The sequence below is a fragment of the Sinohyriopsis cumingii genome, chromosome 11 (assembly GCF_028554795.1).
Source record: "Sinohyriopsis cumingii isolate HCF-2022 chromosome 11, ASM2855479v2, whole genome shotgun sequence".
In the NCBI taxonomy this organism is placed as follows: Eukaryota; Metazoa; Mollusca; class Bivalvia; order Unionida; family Unionidae; genus Sinohyriopsis; species Sinohyriopsis cumingii.
This window is the reverse complement of record NC_142971.1, coordinates 85,500,085-85,517,538: the sequence shown is the minus strand read 5'-3', so window position 1 is coordinate 85,517,538 and position 17,454 is coordinate 85,500,085. Positions and strand designations below refer to the sequence as shown.

General features: G+C 32.0%; 1 protein-coding gene across 1 annotated transcript in view; it reads left to right on the top strand.

Moving 5' to 3' along the window:
- The window catches only part of LOC149788897 (plexin-A1-like), a 110,698-nt gene that overhangs the window by 84,976 nt on the left and 8,268 nt on the right, over window positions 1-17,454 (top strand). The window contains exons 16-18 of the mRNA XM_089975024.1: window positions 1,907-2,061; window positions 11,240-11,387; window positions 12,660-12,800. Coding sequence (XP_089831150.1) covers window positions 1,907-2,061; window positions 11,240-11,387; window positions 12,660-12,800 — 444 coding nt within the window. The remainder of the gene's footprint in view (window positions 1-1,906; window positions 2,062-11,239; window positions 11,388-12,659; window positions 12,801-17,454) is intronic.

Below are 17,454 nucleotides of genomic sequence, written 5' to 3'. Positions count from 1 at the left end.
GGTAATACATGCATATAGAATAAAGTTTATAATGCGGGGTACATCAATTTGAGAAATCAAAACTATTTTTCATAATAAATATGTGTAAGTTGGAAAATGTCATGGATGACGAACATTATGTGTATCTGTAGATAATAATTTACATTGAGACTACCATGTTGACAATACAGCAAAACCCCATATCCAGAACCTCACTAAACTGGAATCCTCTTAAACCAAGACAGTTTTCTTGTCCTGGCTTGTTTCCTTTTTTAATTTCAATACTGGTAATGAATTGTTCCCTTTTTAATTTCAATACAGGAGTATTGAGTAAACTAAAATCCTTTGTCCTAAAATGAACCCCATAAAACCTTACTCAAGCATGACTAGATAGCTGCCAGATCCCATTTGTGAGGTCCAAAAAAAGCAAAAAATAAACCATGTCCATTACATGCAATTGTACAGATTATGGCCAGTGTTGACAATAGGATAATGTTAGTCTTTATACCTGCCTCAAGCATCAGCCTTGAAAGTTAAATTTTTGTAGAACCATTGGTTGTGCAAGTCGAAGCAGCTTATGTTTTTTGGCTGGTCATCCATGTCTGATACTACACACCTAAATGATCCTCAGTCAATGAATTTTGGAATTGGAACAAGACAGGCGTACTCACCTTTCACAATAGTGTCAACAAAGACCAGCAAAAAATAATTTTGCAACCATGTTGTCTCACATTTTCCAGCTAGCAACATAAAAATATCAGTTTCCATAAATGTGCTCTTGTTGAAACAAAATTAGTGTAAACAATAACTCAATAAATATTTAGTGTAAACAATAACTCAATAAATACAAATAGAAACCATGATTAGTGTATTAGTAAACCAAAGTTGGTACAAACCAATATTCACATTTTGTTCTAACTAAGGGGACATAACTGATTGCATCTTTTTTTCAGTGAAGTCTGAAGAACTTGGTAAACCAAAAACCCATCAAGACTAAAATTTCTACTTGGCCCCATTTGTGTTCAGTCTTAAATTTTCTCAGTATTTGTAAAATACCATCTTAAAAAATTGCCTTACTCAGTAAAATTAATAAAAAGTTTATTTACAGAAACTCATATTCTGTATTACAGTGCATATAATCTTCCAACTTTTTATTCCTGTTTTACTGTTTTTGGAAACTCTGCCAAATCTCATCTTGATACAAAATTATAAACTTCAGACAAATGGCAGCATGTGTTATTTTATATGCAACATTTTAATTTTCACCAAAAGAACTGTGTACAGAATTAAAATGGCTTACATTGTATGATAGGCTAGATTTTTTGTCTGTGCAGTTTTTGTACATCAATTCTGCATGGAGCTAACCAGAGTACCTGCAGGTTTTTTTCAGGCCTTATTCAGCACTTTTTACCAATCGGGTCAACATCACATGAAGTTTTCATCCACCGAAACCAAGCATAGGGCAATTTAAGAAAAACCAATAGTGCTTGAGCGCTGTTCAATGAAATATTCTTCCACTTCATGTAAAATCATGGAAATATTACAATATTTGGAAATATATCATAAGTATGTACAGTTTACCAATACTAATAGAATTTAGTATTTATAATACATAAGACATGTTAAGCTTAATAAAAATTACTATTTTATTATATTGTTATACTTCTTATTAAAGCTTGAAAGGTATTATTATTATTATTATTATTACTATCATCATTATTTATTTATCATTATTATCACCATCCAAAACATCAGCAAGAAACACAGTAACATTTCAGCTACTTTTCTTGTAGAAAGTAGACTTGTGGAGTGAGACTGAATTCTGGAATTGTTTTGAGATTGTACCTGCTGGACACATCTTTAGTCTCCATACGAAAGATGCAGAAGTGTCATTTCTTTGAAACTGATCAAATTTGATTCATTTCAGATCTCCATCTTGCCATACATAAAGGAATTATTTGACAGTATTCTTGATGCAAATGGAGTTCCCAGCATGGTGAAGACCCTCTACGATCTATTGGATGATCTGGCAGACCAGCATAAGTTAGACGAAGATACACTGCATGTTTGGAAAAGTCATAGGTAAATATTTTAGCTCACATTTGTCGTTATCCTCCTATACTGTAAAGTGACATGATAGCTCATGACTCAGTTGGTAAAGTGTCAGATTTGCAATCAAAGGGTCATGGGTTGGCTACCTGCCAAGGCCAGAAAAGGTCCTGTCATCATATAGACAAAAATGCGTTAAACAGTGTTGTAAAAGAACAATATGATCTTCTTATTTGTAGTGACATACAAGTTTAAACTTGTTGTCTTGCCTACAACAAAGTCAGCAAAGAGGAAAATTGGGTCACAAAAACAAAATGAGCAGCCTTGGAAATTGTTGGTCATGAGAGTTAAAAGGTTGAGGTAAGGTTGTAGTCCAGGAGTGTAGCATTATTGGAAACAAATTAAATTTCCAGATAATTATGTCTTCCGAAATGGTAACAGATATGATTATCTTTAGACTTGTTACATAAGGAACCACCTGCTTTTTGTAATTGTATATTTAATGTTATTGATGCTCCTAGTATATGTATATATATATATATATATATATATATATATATATATATATATATATATATATATATATATATATATATATATATATATGTATGTATGTATGTATGTATATATATGTATGTATGTATATATAGTAATACATAATTCTCTTAGTATATATGCTTAGAAACACTTCATTTTCTTAGTATATATACTTAGTAATACTTAATGCTCTTAGTATATATACTTAGTAACACTTAATGCTCTTAGTATATACTTAGTAATACTTAATGCTCATAGTATATACTTAGTAATACTTAATGCTCATAGTATATATTTAGTAATACTTAATGCTCTTAGTATATATACTTTGTAATAGTTAATGCTCTTAGTATATACTTAGTAATACTTAATGCTCTTAGTATATATACTTAGAAATACTTAATGCTCTTAGTATATATACTTAGTAATACTTAATGCTCTTAGTATATACTTAGTAATACTTAATGCTCTTAGTATATATACTTAGCAACACTTAATGCTCTTAGTATATACTTAGTAATACTTAATGCTCTTAGCATATACTTAGTAATACTTAATGCTCTTAGTATATATACTTAGTAATACTTGATACTCTTAGTATATACTTAATAACACTTAATGCTCTTAGTATATACTTAGTAATACTTGATGCTTATAGTATATATTTAGTAATACTTAACGCTCTTAGTATATATACTTTGTAATAGTTAATGCTCTTAGTATATACTTAGTAATACTTAATGCTCTTAGTATATATATTTAGAAATACTTAATGCTCTTAGTATATACTTAGTAATACTTAATGCTCTCAGTATATATACTTAATAATACTTAATGGTCTTAGTATATACTTAGTAATATTTAATGTTTTTAGTAAATATACTTAGAAATACTTAATGCTCTTAGTATATATACTTAGTAATACTTAATGCTCTTAGTATATACTTAGTAATACTTAATGCTCTTAGTATATATACTTAGCAACACTTAATGCTCTTAGTATATACTTAGTAATACTTAATGCTCTTAGCATATACTTAGTAATACTTAATGCTCTTAGTATATATACTTAGTAATACTTGATACTCTTAGTATATACTTAATAACACTTAATGCTCTTAGTATATACTTAGTAATACTTGATGCTTATAGTATATATTTAGTAATACTTAACGCTCTTAGTATATATACTTTGTAATAGTTAATGCTCTTAGTATATACTTAGTAATACTTAATGCTCTTAGTATATATATTTAGAAATACTTAATGCTCTTAGTATATACTTAGTAATACTTAATGCTCTCAGTATATATACTTAATAATACTTAATGGTCTTAGTATATACTTAGTAATATTTAATGTTTTTAGTAAATATACTTAGTAATACTTAATGCTTTTTAGTATATATACTTAGTAATACTTAATGATCTTAGTATATGCTTAGTAATAATTAATGCTCTTAATATATACTTAGTAATGCTTAATGCTCTTAGTATATATACTTAGTAATACGTAATGCTCTTAGTGTATACTTAGTAATACCTAATTCTCTTAGTATATACTGAGTAATACTTAATGCTCTTAGTATATATACTTAGTAACACTTGATGCTCTTAGCATATACTTAGTAATACCTAATTCTCTTAGTATATACTTAGTAATACTTAATGCTCTTAATATATACTTAGTAATACTTAATGCTCTTAGTATATATACTTAGTAATATTTTTGCTGTTAGTATATACTTAGTAATACCTAATTGTCTTAGTATATACTTAGTAATACTTAACGCTTTTAGTATATACTTAGTAATAGTTAATGCTCTTAGTAAATATACTTATAAATACTTAATGGTCTGTGTATATATATATATACTAAGTAATACTTAATGCACTTAGTATATATACTTAGTAATACTTAATGATCTTAGTATATATACTTAGTAATACTTAATGATCTTAGTATATATACTTAGTAATACTTAATACTCTTAGCATATATGCTTAGTAATACTTAATGGTCTTGTTATATACTTAGTAATACTTGATGCTATTGATATATATGCTGTTATGTGTATTTAATTTATATTGCATGATTAATCTTTGTTCGTGATTGAGGGTATAGTTTTTTGCCTACCTGATTAATTGTCTTGTTTTGTCTACCTGATTTTTGTCATGATTATAAGTAGCTTATCAAATTTTTAATTTCAGGCCTTGTTTACTTTTTGATAGAATGTTCTATTAGAAATCATTTACTGTTCCTAACAATACAATTGCATCATAGGTCAAGTGACCAAACAATACCATTGCATCATAGGTCAAGTGACAGTCTATACAGAGGAAACTTGGCAAACAGTTATTCATTCCTGTTTTAAGATCAGTCTCTTGAGTCACTTATAGTTGTGTTCAGATATAATTTAAGAGGCATTGTTTATTCAATTTATTCATTGGAATTGCAAAGTGCTCGTTGTATATTTGGAGTAAATCACTATTTTGGAATTATTGAGGACTCATTCAAAGACATTCTGGATTGTATGATATGATAAATCAAGACATTCAAGATCATTGAAATTCATTCTTTACTTTTGGACTTGTGATAAAACATTGAGAATTTTATGGGATTTAATTCACAATACTGTGTGTTTTGAATTTTCACTTTGTATTTTAGGGAAATAAATTATTTGTTGATTTTATTACACTGGTTGGATTTGCTTTCTGTTACATAGTTTAACTCATTCAGTCCCAGAGGCTTTTGTCGTTTTTGCCAGAAATGTGCATAGGAAAGACATTTGAGAGGCTATTTCTGAATACATCGTAATACATCAGCTTTCAGCCGATTTTCCATGAGACTAATGCCTAGTTGTATTAGAAACATCATTTTCCATTGGTTATTTTGCTTGCGCATGAGCAGAAGGGTAAAGGTTGGAGTTCTTTTTTTTCTCTTTTTTTTTCTTCTTTTTTTTGTTGTTTTTTTTTGCTTAATGGACCCATCATTTTCGTATGGAGACCGCAATTTATTCCAAATGCCCACCTTATCCTAGTTTTTGCAAAGAATCACCTGTCTGTGTGCAGTTAAGACCGGTATGCCTTAGCTCTGAGGCCAAATGGTCTAAAATCCGGACACAAAATTGCATTCCGACTTTGAGCGAATTTTGCGTTAAAAAAAACGGGTCCAAAAAATGAGCTTTTTCACTCTGTATTTTGTAGTGCAACTAGAACTTCCAAATTATTTGGTCTCATTTTAGAGCTATATCTGTCTGCTTTTTTTAATACCACTCACATTGGTGTATCTTAAATGACCTTGATGCTGCAGAGCTCGGAAGTAGGGTACAGCCTCTTCACGACTACAGACGGGATCAGGGCTGAATCGGTTAAGACAATAGAGTTGTAAATGTACGTAGTAATGATGGATGCTCCATTATGTATATATACTTATGCCTTATGCTCATAGAATATATAATTAGTAACACTTTATGTTCATAATATATATATTTAATAATGCTTTATGTTCGTAGTATATATGATTAGTAATGCTTTATGTTCATAGTATACATATAGATATATATAATTAGCAATGCTTTATGTTCATAGTATGTATAATTAGTAATGCTTTATGTTCATAATATATTTAATTAGTAATGCTTTATGTTCATAGTATATATAATTAATAATGTGTTATGTTAATGGTATACGTAATTAGTAATGCTTTATGTTCATAGTATATATAATTAGTAATGCTTTATGTTCATGGTATACATAATTAGTAATGCTTTATGTTCATGGTATACATAATTAGTAATTTTTTATGTTCATAGTATATATAATTAGTAATGCTTTATGTTCATGGTATACATAATTAGTAATGCTTTATGTTCATAGTATATATAGTTAGTAATGCTTTATGTTCATAATATATATAATTAGTAATGCTTTATGTTCATAATATATATAATTAGTAATGCTTTATGTTCATCTATACGATTCTTTTTAGTGGTTACAGAGGAATCAAATGTAGGTCACCTTGACATAATTTCATGCCTTGTATCCTTACATGTCATCATATATTCCATTTTTAACTCACCAAGCCAATTTATTGTATGGTATTTTGTTCATCATTTGTCTTCAATCATCTATTCAGTATTCTTTGCTTCTTAAAAAACTGGAGCAATTTCTACATGATCTTACATGGAATATGCTGGCTCTTAGGACCTTTCAGAATGTGTTAAGTAGATGACATTCCATTATGTAATATGGCTGTCTTTATACAAAATATATAAACCCTAAGGCAACATTGGAAAAGTCGCTCAGCATGACTTGACCAATTCTAACAAAATCCATTCTAAGATATTACCATTGTTACTGAAGATAGAAAAGCCTTTAAACAGCTTCATCTTAAAAATTGCTCATTGGAATGTTTTACCAAATTTTATTTGAGGTATCATGGTATAACTGCCTTCAGATTTATACAAATCATGGGGATCCATCAGCAGCTATAACTGTCATTACTAAAAATATAAAAACCTTTCAATGACTTCTCGAAGACTACTTAGCAGAATATGACCAAATTTGACAAAAGGCATCCATTTTGAAAGAGATTTCAAAGTGTACAAATGGTGCTGATCTGCAATCAGAGTGTACAGATGGTGCCTATCTTCCATCAAAGTGTACAGATGGTGCCAGTCTGCCAGCAAAGTGTATAGATGGTCCTGATCTGTGCTGATCTGGCATCAAAGTGTACATATGGTGCCCATCTTCCATCAAAGTGATGGTGCTAGTATGCCATCAAAGTATACAGATGGTGCCCATCTTCCATCAAAGTGTACAGATGGTGCCAGTCTGACAGCAAAGTGTATAGATGGTCCTGATCTGTGCTGATCTGCCATCAAAGTGTACATATGGTGCCCATCATCCATCAGAGTGTACAGATGGTGCCCATCTTCCATCAAAGTGTACAGATGGTGCCAGTATGCCATCAAAGTATACAGATGGTCCTGATCTGCCAACAAAGTGTACAGATGGTGCTGATCTGCCATAAGAGTATACAGATGGTGCGAGGCTGCCATCAAAGTGTATAGATATTTCTGGCCTGTCGTCAGAGTGTACAGATGGTGCTCATCAGCCATTAAAGTGTACAGATGGTACCAGTCTGCCATCAGAGTGTACAGATAGTTGTGGTTTGCCGTCAGAGTTTACAGATGGTGCTGGTCTGCTATTGAAGTGTACAGATAGTTGTGGTTTGCCACAGAGTGTACAGTTGCTGTCAGTCTGCCATTGAAGTGTACAGATAGTTGTGGTTTGCCATCAGAGTGTACAGATGGTGCTGATCAGCCATCAGAGTGTACAGATGGTGCCAGTCTACCATCAAAGTGTACAGATGGTGCCAGTCTGCCATCAGAGTGTACAGAAGGTACCAGTCTGCCATCAAAGTGTACAGATAGTTGTGGTTTGCCATCAGAGTGTACAGTTGGTGTCAGTCTGTCATTGAAGTGTACAGATAGTGTACAAATGGTTCTAGTCTGTCTTCAAAATGTACAGATGATGCTGATCTGCCATCAGAGTACACACGTGGTGCTGATCTGCCATCATGTTTGGCTGCTGTTACTAAAACTACAAAAATATTTCAATGACATCTCAAAAATCACTCAACAAATTTGACCAAATTTGACAGAAAGCATCATTGCAATTAATGGCCTTCAAATGTACACAAATGGGGTCAATCCACTATTAAATATTGACACAGTTGACCAAAACTAGACAAACTTTTTGTCAAGAACTGCTCAAAAGAATTTCACCTAAATCTGAAAGAGAGTACCCTTGCATGAAGGGTTTTAAAATTTTTTCAAGTAATACCATCAGATATGGCCACCATTACTAAAAATCCAAAAACATTTAAACAACTTCATCTCAAAATGCTGCTTACAGAATTTTACTGACTTTATGGCTGAAGCAAACCTGACAGCCCAGCATCCAGGATAAATGATATTTATAGTCAGGCCATGTTTGGGACAAATTGGTTTTTGTTTGAGTTGGACAGCTGCACATTTCTGACCTGGGTTCACAGCTTGCATGTAAAATAATCTTTTAGATAAGTCAGTTGATTTTAAAACCAAATGACATTTAAAAAATGTGAATATTTTCAAGGAAAGTTATTACCAGGCCTATCTGCTACCATCAACACTCAAAAGAACAGGTACAACATGTGTATAAGACAAGATATTGTACTAGCCACAGTGTGTCTGTGCCACACTTTGTGGTAAGGGTCAATTCAGTAACTTATATAATCAAATAAAAGTAAATCACTCATTTCAACAAGAGGTACATCCCAGCACATGGCTGTGATAATACTGCTTTAATGATACCAAATTAGACTACTGTGAAATTTGCTGTATCACAATAGTTGTGGTACACAAGTGGCATCATGTTGTGCACTGCTTTATGCAGTATCCAACCAAGTCGGTTAACTGAAGAAATGATTCCTCTTAACCTTACAAGATGGAGTGGGGGAGGGTATGTGTCTGCAAAACTATGGACTTCACTGATGCAGTTACCAACTTGAAAAGACATTAAATGAGAAAGATTTGAAACAGTTATTACATATTTAATAAATTGGGGTGCAGAGAAACCATTCATTGGTACATACATTCATATTTGCTTGAAACATCTAATTTTGCTGACATAAAAACGTATGAATTAGACATTGGGAGTTTCTAAAGAAAAACTTGTATTTAGTCTTGCAGAATATTTTAAATGAAATTCATACAATTGGTCTTTGATATGGATATTATAATGTACTTGATATGAACAATTTAAAAAGTTTGTATAATTGCCTGGAAGAAGTGTATAACTGACTTTGCACTATTGCAGAGCAAAAACAGGGAACAATGATATCTTTGAATATAATATGAAATCCTGCCAGCCCTACAACTTAAATGGTTCTGCTCCAGTCAATGGTTGACAACAGTACAGCTGTACAGGACATGTATAAAACATGAGACTATAGGATTAGAATGACAAAGAAGCTTTTATTTTATGCATGATAGTGATTTGGAACTGAAGTCTGCCTTTCTGACTTTATAAAAATGAGATTAAGGTGAATGGCAGCAGTGTGTGGCAATAAACATGTTTCAACAGTTGTGTTTGATAATTGATTGCACAGGCATTGGTGATCTATTGTTTTTCCTCACATAGGTTGGTACATTAATTGATTTATAAATTCAGGTGAGAAACTTTTGTAGACCACCACATTGTTTGGTGCTTGGGTATGTATTCAGGCAAACATCAGAGTTTTGTCACTGTACGCTGATTTAGCAATGATTCTACCCAGGATGTACCGAAGACAAACACAGAAAAAGTTTTAATGGATTTGTTGTTAATGATTCAGGAGTAATTAACAGTTATCAACTTTTGAAAGAGTTAACTCAAGATAAGGAAGAAGCAATGATATTTTCATAAAGATTATGACCTATCTTGCCAAATTATTAAGTCAGATTTTGGTACTAAAGCTTTTGAAGAACTTCAAGCAATTCATGAAATTTCAGGAGCCATGCCACAAGCTTGCAGTATTCTATTTGGTTTAATAACAAAGCATGTATAACAGTTTTTCACTGTATTGACAAACTAGAAAGATGCTAAAGGTGAAGTTCAGGAAGATCTTTGTTGGTTGTACTAAATGTAGCTTAATTGAACCTTAAAAGATATGTATAAAACCACATCTTGTGAGGTTTTGACAAATGTAGAATTTACTACATGCTGATTACAGATCTTAATAGTTAGGAAAAATATTATATGAACAGATTTTTTTTTCCATCATGGATCAGCAGGTGAAATTATTGCAAATATTTTTGTTAGTTTTAGAAATGTATCAAATTTATCATGTCTTCATTAATAGCAATGTATTCAGTTAAAAAATCATTAGATAAAGAGATTAGGTATATATATATATATATATATATATATATATATATATATATATATATATATATATATATATATATATATATATATATATATATATAGAGTTGTCTAGTCACAGTTTTGGTCAATATCATGAACAATAAGTTCTGGTCTTGTTTCATTATTTATATTAAAACAATGGCTTCTCATTTTGATAACTAGAAGCAGAAAAAGTGACTAGAATATTTCTGTAAATTTGCAAAGGTATTCGTTCAAATTAAAGCATTTGAATATTAATTATAAACAAAATTATTCACAGTAGCAGCTGTTTCTTTGTTACTTAAATTATGGGTGTGCGATACATTCTGCAGGATAATGATTTATGAAGAGTTGGACAAATTGAAACAAGTTAAATACCACAGTTTTTTTAGATAGCAAAATATTTTACAATTACTTGCTTATGAGGCATATTCAATGAAAAGGTCATTTTTAGCTCTACTGGTCAATGTAAAAAAATATTTTTGCTACTAAATTTGGTATGTTTGAATTTCACAGAAATATCTGATGGTTTTATACTTTGTAATTCGAAGGAATAAACAAATTATAGAAATAAAGTTAATTTGAATTTCTGTCTTTTTGGCCAAAAGAGGTTTAGTCGCTTCAACAGACATTTTTTATCCTTCATAACCATGACTTAAGACTTAGATCTATCATGCCTGAAGATGCATAAAAAAGCTGCAAATCCTGTACCCTCATTAATTGAAGTCACACATTGCTTTCAGTTATCCAATCCGCTTTTGGGCGTTTCTTATCACCAAGCCAGATGTAGTGTTCGACATCAACAAGCCAGGATACACAGACCAGTGCCTGGAGATAATCAGTCAGACCTTCATCGATAGCTTCTCTACCACCTCCCATAATCTTAACAAGGTTGGTCTATTGTTTCCTAGCTTTTACAATAGGGACATGTGGAAAGTATTTCAGACTCTTTGTTTTATAGGTTTAAGGCCAATAAATGACTCATCTGATGCTTAGAATAACCATGTAGATGTCAAGTATTAAGAAGGTTATCATAAATTATAAAATTGTTTATTGACTTTTTGAGGTAGATTTTAATATGGCAAAATTTTAAAGCAATTTCAGCTTGTAGATTGTTGATATCAGTCTGTCTGAGATCAACACTAAGGTTAGTGTGTATGCTTGAGTCATTTTCTCAGTCACTGTTACTCAAAGAATCAAATGGCTTGGTTTGTACATTTTTGTCCTGAGTAGTACTATACCCATCAGTGAAAGTCTGGTTGATCACTTTAATATATATTTTGGTTCTCGGAATAGGGCCCAGCTTTGCTTTACACTAAATTTCTCTGGTTTAGACTTTGTATTTATATTAGTTCCTCAGACACAATTGCTTGCAGAGTCATGTAACATGGGATAAAGCTGTATACCTAATCAATCAAAACTAGGTCACTGTGCTCTATGCATAGTAATATAACCTGATCAGATACATGGTACTACACCATTTAGACAAAACAAAATAATGCAACTTGGTGTATAGATTCAACATGAAGGATTGCTTTAAACTTAATTACAAACTTGGTAACTGTGTCCTATATTTCATATGCAGTGACATGAATTAACCTCCTAGTTTAGCTTGATTTCTTAGACACAGTTGCCTGTAAAGTCAGGTAAGTAGATGTTTCATGAATAGTAGAGCCCTCTTCACTAAAAACAACTGACTCATGTTCCAGTGATCTGCATTAATCTTTTTGCTAAACTTCTTTTCTTCAATGCTGTGTTATATACTTTGATCCATAGGACACAGATTAGGCACATAGTGCCATTAATGGATTTCTTGTCCTCATTTTTTACGGTTCATATTTTGTTCTCATTTCTTTCATGATGAACATTTTGTAATTTAAGTAGGATGCTGAGCCCTAGAGCATTACAATTTGGTTGAGGTTAAGGTATAGGATAGAATAAAGAAGAAGAAACATTAATCATCTAGGATGGATAATGGATTGAATGAGTAAATGTTGGAGAAAGCCTTTGATTAAAACTATGAGTATTCACTGTTAATATATAAGTTTGGATTTGAACTTAATAATGCTAAGTCATTCCTTCATCATTAATTTTTCTTCATTATTATTTTGAACCAAGGTTTGTTTGAACATTAACTGAAGATACTGCTCTGTAACATTCCAGGAGTCTGCTACCCACAAATTACTGTTCACTGCTGAGATGGATGAGTACCGTGACCAGGTTAATGAATTCTACTCAGATGTGAAGTCTGCAACAGCCATCACTGCAATAGATTTCCAGCAGTACATGAAGGAACTCAATAAGGTACAGTCCTCACAATTATAGTCATTTATTTGTTTGTATAAGGAACTCAGTAAGGTACAGTCCTCACAGTTGTAGTCATTTATTTGTTTGTATAAGGAACTCAATAAGGTACAGTCCTCACAATTGTAGTCATTTATTTGTTTGTATAAGGAACTCAATAAGGTACAGTCCTCACAATTGTAGTCATTTATTTGTTTGTATAAGGAGCTTAATAAGATACAGTCCTCACAATTGTAGCCATTTATTTGTTTGTAAAAGGAACTCAATAAGGTACAGTCCTCACAATTGTAGTCATTTATTTGTTTGTATAAGGAACTCAGTAAGGTACAGTCCTCACAATTGTAGTCATTTATTTGTTTGGATATCCAGTTACCTGAATGGAGCTTATGTATAGGATTGATCTGGGCAAGTTAAAAGTTGCCCAGCTAATTAATATTAAAAATTGATTGATCTGGGCAAGTTAAAAGTTGCCCAGCTAATTAATATTAAAAATTGATTGATCTGGGCAAGTTAGAAATTGCCCAACTAATTAATATTAAAAATAGTGGTTGACCCTTATTAGAGACTCACATCAAGATGTGGGAATACTATCATAATCACCATTTAACCTGTCTCTTTATAAACCAGTCTGTTCATCCATTCATACTTCTTGTAACCAGCATAGCTATACAAGTATTACACATAATTGGATGTCATTTGGTATCATTGACTGACCTAATTTTATGCCTGTCCTTGATTCGTGTGTCATATTTCTCATGACTTTATGCACTTATTTTAAGATCCTGACATCATTTATAAAGTAAATGATTGATGAAATGAGATTTAAATAAATACTAAAATTCAAATCCAATGAAATACAATAAAATTGTCTAATTTATCAGATGTCATATTTGCATCAAATTTGTAACCCAGCTGTGAGTGTTAACTGTTAAAACCAGGGCCACTATTTGCATGTTGGTTTTCTTTACCCTTTTTGTTAGTAGGAAACCCACCACAGATATTTCTGAGATGACAGAGGCATTGCAAATTCTTGGTTACTATAACATACACTTTTTATATCATGTTTAAAAAGTAAGTCCAGTAGAAAAATATGCATTATGAAATTCTTCATTGGATTATTTTAATATGGAGGTAAAAAAAAATCTAATTGTCACATTCCAATCGTATGTCATATGGCCTTTATTACAGGAGCACAGATCATGGACAAACTTCTAGATACACATAAATTTTGACAGCCAGCAGAAAAACAATAGCTTGCAAAAGATTTAGAGAAAATATAAACACTTTTCAATGACAAATTAATTAAATCAATTCAGCTGAACACTTTGTGACATCAGTAGTTTCTCACAATATTATAATGCTTCTGATGAAATTCACATTAAGGGTATAAACCATGACAGGTGGAGGATATGTATATTGTCTATTGTGCTTGGATGTCTTGTCAGGTCCAATTATGACAGAGTTATTGCCCTTTTCCCCTCATTATTTGTCTATTGTGCTTGGGTGTCTTGTCAAGTCCAAGTATGACAGAGTTATTGTCCTTTTCCCCTCATTATCACTTATCTACTACAGCAGACTCATCTACTCAGCATAGTTCTGAAACTGATTAGAGTATTCTGATACAGTTTGTGGTGTACATCGTCTCAAACAGTGTGTGTTTTAGAAGAGTTGTGGCTCCATGATAATTCTCATGACTATTTCCACAATATAATTTATAAAATTGTGTTGGATTTCAACCAGATTTTGAATTTGGCTTCAGGTTAATGAGCTCTTGAATCACTATGATTTCCATGGCATTATTTGCAGGAGTGATGGCCCCAGATTGCTCATCCTCTAAGTTTTGTTGGATGTCAGACAAATTTTCTTTAATAATGATGAGACCAGTTGAACTAATTTAGACTCAGGTGTAATTCTAGTGTTCCATATTATAGCTTAGAAGAGTTATGGCACCTGCTTACCCATCCCCCTTACTTTGCTTTCCACAGCATAACTTTATTCAGGAATATTGTGTACCGTATTTACCGTATATGTTGGGACACCATAAATTAATTTTAAAAGTAATTTTTTTTTGCACTCTCTGTTCTGGGACACATAGTTTTTTTTTCAAGTCATAAGTTGTGGGACACCTTTTAAATCATTCGAAAATTACATGTCATAAAATGCACTCCAACTGAAATTTTATTTTAAAAAATATAAAACTGTACTTGAGATAAAACTCGTTAATCCATTGCAGCAACAACTCATCAACACAACCCTTCTCCTGCACATGAACAATCCATTCTTTTGGTACATGAATATGTTTTTTTAGCTTTCTCATACCATGAAAAATTGCTAGAGGCAACACGTCACCTGAAGCAGAAACTGCAAGGACTAAAGTCAGATTTTTTTCAAATATGCACCAGTCTAATCCTCACACTTTTGACCCCCATCTTATCGTCAGTACATCCAAGAATGCCATCAAAGTACACTAGAATTTCATCCATGTTAATGATCACATTATCAGTGAAATCATCAGCTTCTCTTCTGACCTTCACAAATTCATCACATGATTTTATTTTCTCCATATCTTCTGGGCGTCGCTGGGTAACCGATGTCCATGCATGAAGCAATATATTGTGCCACTTTCAAAATTGTTCCATTGTTTTAATTTATTTAAAAAATTCCCATGAATACCGGTGAAAAGGAACCAAAGTTAGCTTCCATATCTCTACCGTCTTTATATATTAAAAAAAATAAATAAGCACACTTAAAAGAATCCATAGTCAGCTTCCAATGTCAGCTTGCTTTGCAATAAAATAACATTTGTATCAATATCCTTTAAAAAAAAATGGCTTCAGAGTGCCCAAAGTTGACTTACAAGGTTGGCTTGCTTTGTAATAAAAATAACCTTTGTCTTTGATGTCCTGTTAGACGGTTTGAAGAAGGAGTTTACTGCTCACTTCCAGCTGTGTTTATTCACCACACAGGCTTCTATGTGCTTGGCATCTGTAGAACTGTTACATTTAATACAAATGAACATTGATGTCAGCGGGTAAATAGTAATGATACTTTTGTAAACTGTGCTAATGAAATGATTTTTACTTGCACTCAAGTGAATATGTTTTCAAATAATGATTTTTATTTGTGAGATACTGTGATACTGTAGACCTGGATATGATAGAGTCTTGGTTATTTTGCACCTAACACCGTGTCATGCATGAATGGCAGTTGTCTTCAATATATTGGTTGATTACTTCCCTCTCGTTTGCGAAAATGTCTGCTTCTTTCTCTTCTGGCCTTCATGAATTCATCACATGATTTTATTTTCTCCAAATATTCTGGGTGATGCTGGGTCATCAACATCCATTCAAGAAGCACTGTATTGTGTTGCTTTAAAATTTGTTCCATTGTTTCAATTTATTTTGAGAATTCCCATGAATACCAGTAAAAAGGAACCAATGTTTGCTTCCATATCTTGGCCGTCTTTGTATAGTCAGAAAAGAAAAAAATTTGGCTTCTTTAAAAGAATTCATAGTTGGCTTCTGATGCTGGCTTGCTTTGCAATAAGATAACCTTTGTAGTGATGTCCTTTAAAAATAAAATAACAAAAGTCGGCTTCTGCAGTCAGTTTGATTTGTAATAAAAATAACCTTTTGTCTTTTATGTCCTGTCAGTAGGTTCGAAGAAGGAGTTTACTGCTTGCTGCCAGTTGTGTTTATTCACCACCCAGGCTTCTATTTGCTTGGCATCTGTAGTTATGATTAATACAAAGGAGCATTGATGTCTGTGGGTCAATAGTAATGATACTTTTGTAACCCATGCTGGCAAAAAGATTGTCACTTACACTCAAGTGAAAGTGTGTTCAAATAATGATTTTTATTTGCAAGATACTGTCATACAGTAGACCTGGATATAATTCAGTCTTGATTTTTTTGCACCTAATACTATGTCATGTATGAATGACAGTTGTCTTCAAGATATTGGTTGATTATTTCCTTCTTGTTTGTGATTTTTTTGGATCCAGTTTTCAGTCAGATAACAAATTCAAACCTTCGAGCACAACCACACACAATTTGTTGCTCAATGTTCATGTCAATGAACAAAATGGCATGTGTTATTGGACATAGGCAATACGTTGTACAGTATGGAAGCCTATGCTACATATATGGATTTCATGGATATATTTTATTCTTTAATGCTCTTGTTGAAAAAAAAGGAATAAATGATAACAATATAAGGTTAGTTTCATTCTTTTTATTATCAGATAAGTGTTTTATTTATTTATTTTGTTGCATCTTGCAGTGGGGGGGGGGGAGCACAAATGCAATACAAATTTATTTCATCTCTTACATCTTGGGACATATGACCTAAGTGAAAAAAAGTTTTATCATAAGTTCTGGGACAGGAAGAAGAAAAAATATATTTTATCGTGGCCCAGTATAAATGGTAAATACGGTATATGCCAAATTAATGAAAGGTTATCATGCACCTTTATATTGATGAGATTCTGAATGAGTTAGATTTCCACCATTCGATGTCATCACAAGAAGAGCTATGGCCCCTGGATTTTCATCTTCTATGAGCTTTGTTTAGCCAACGGAATATATTATTTTTAAAGCACTGTCAATTAAATTGTGTGGAGCAATTTGAGTGAATGCAAGTAGAGCACAGGATG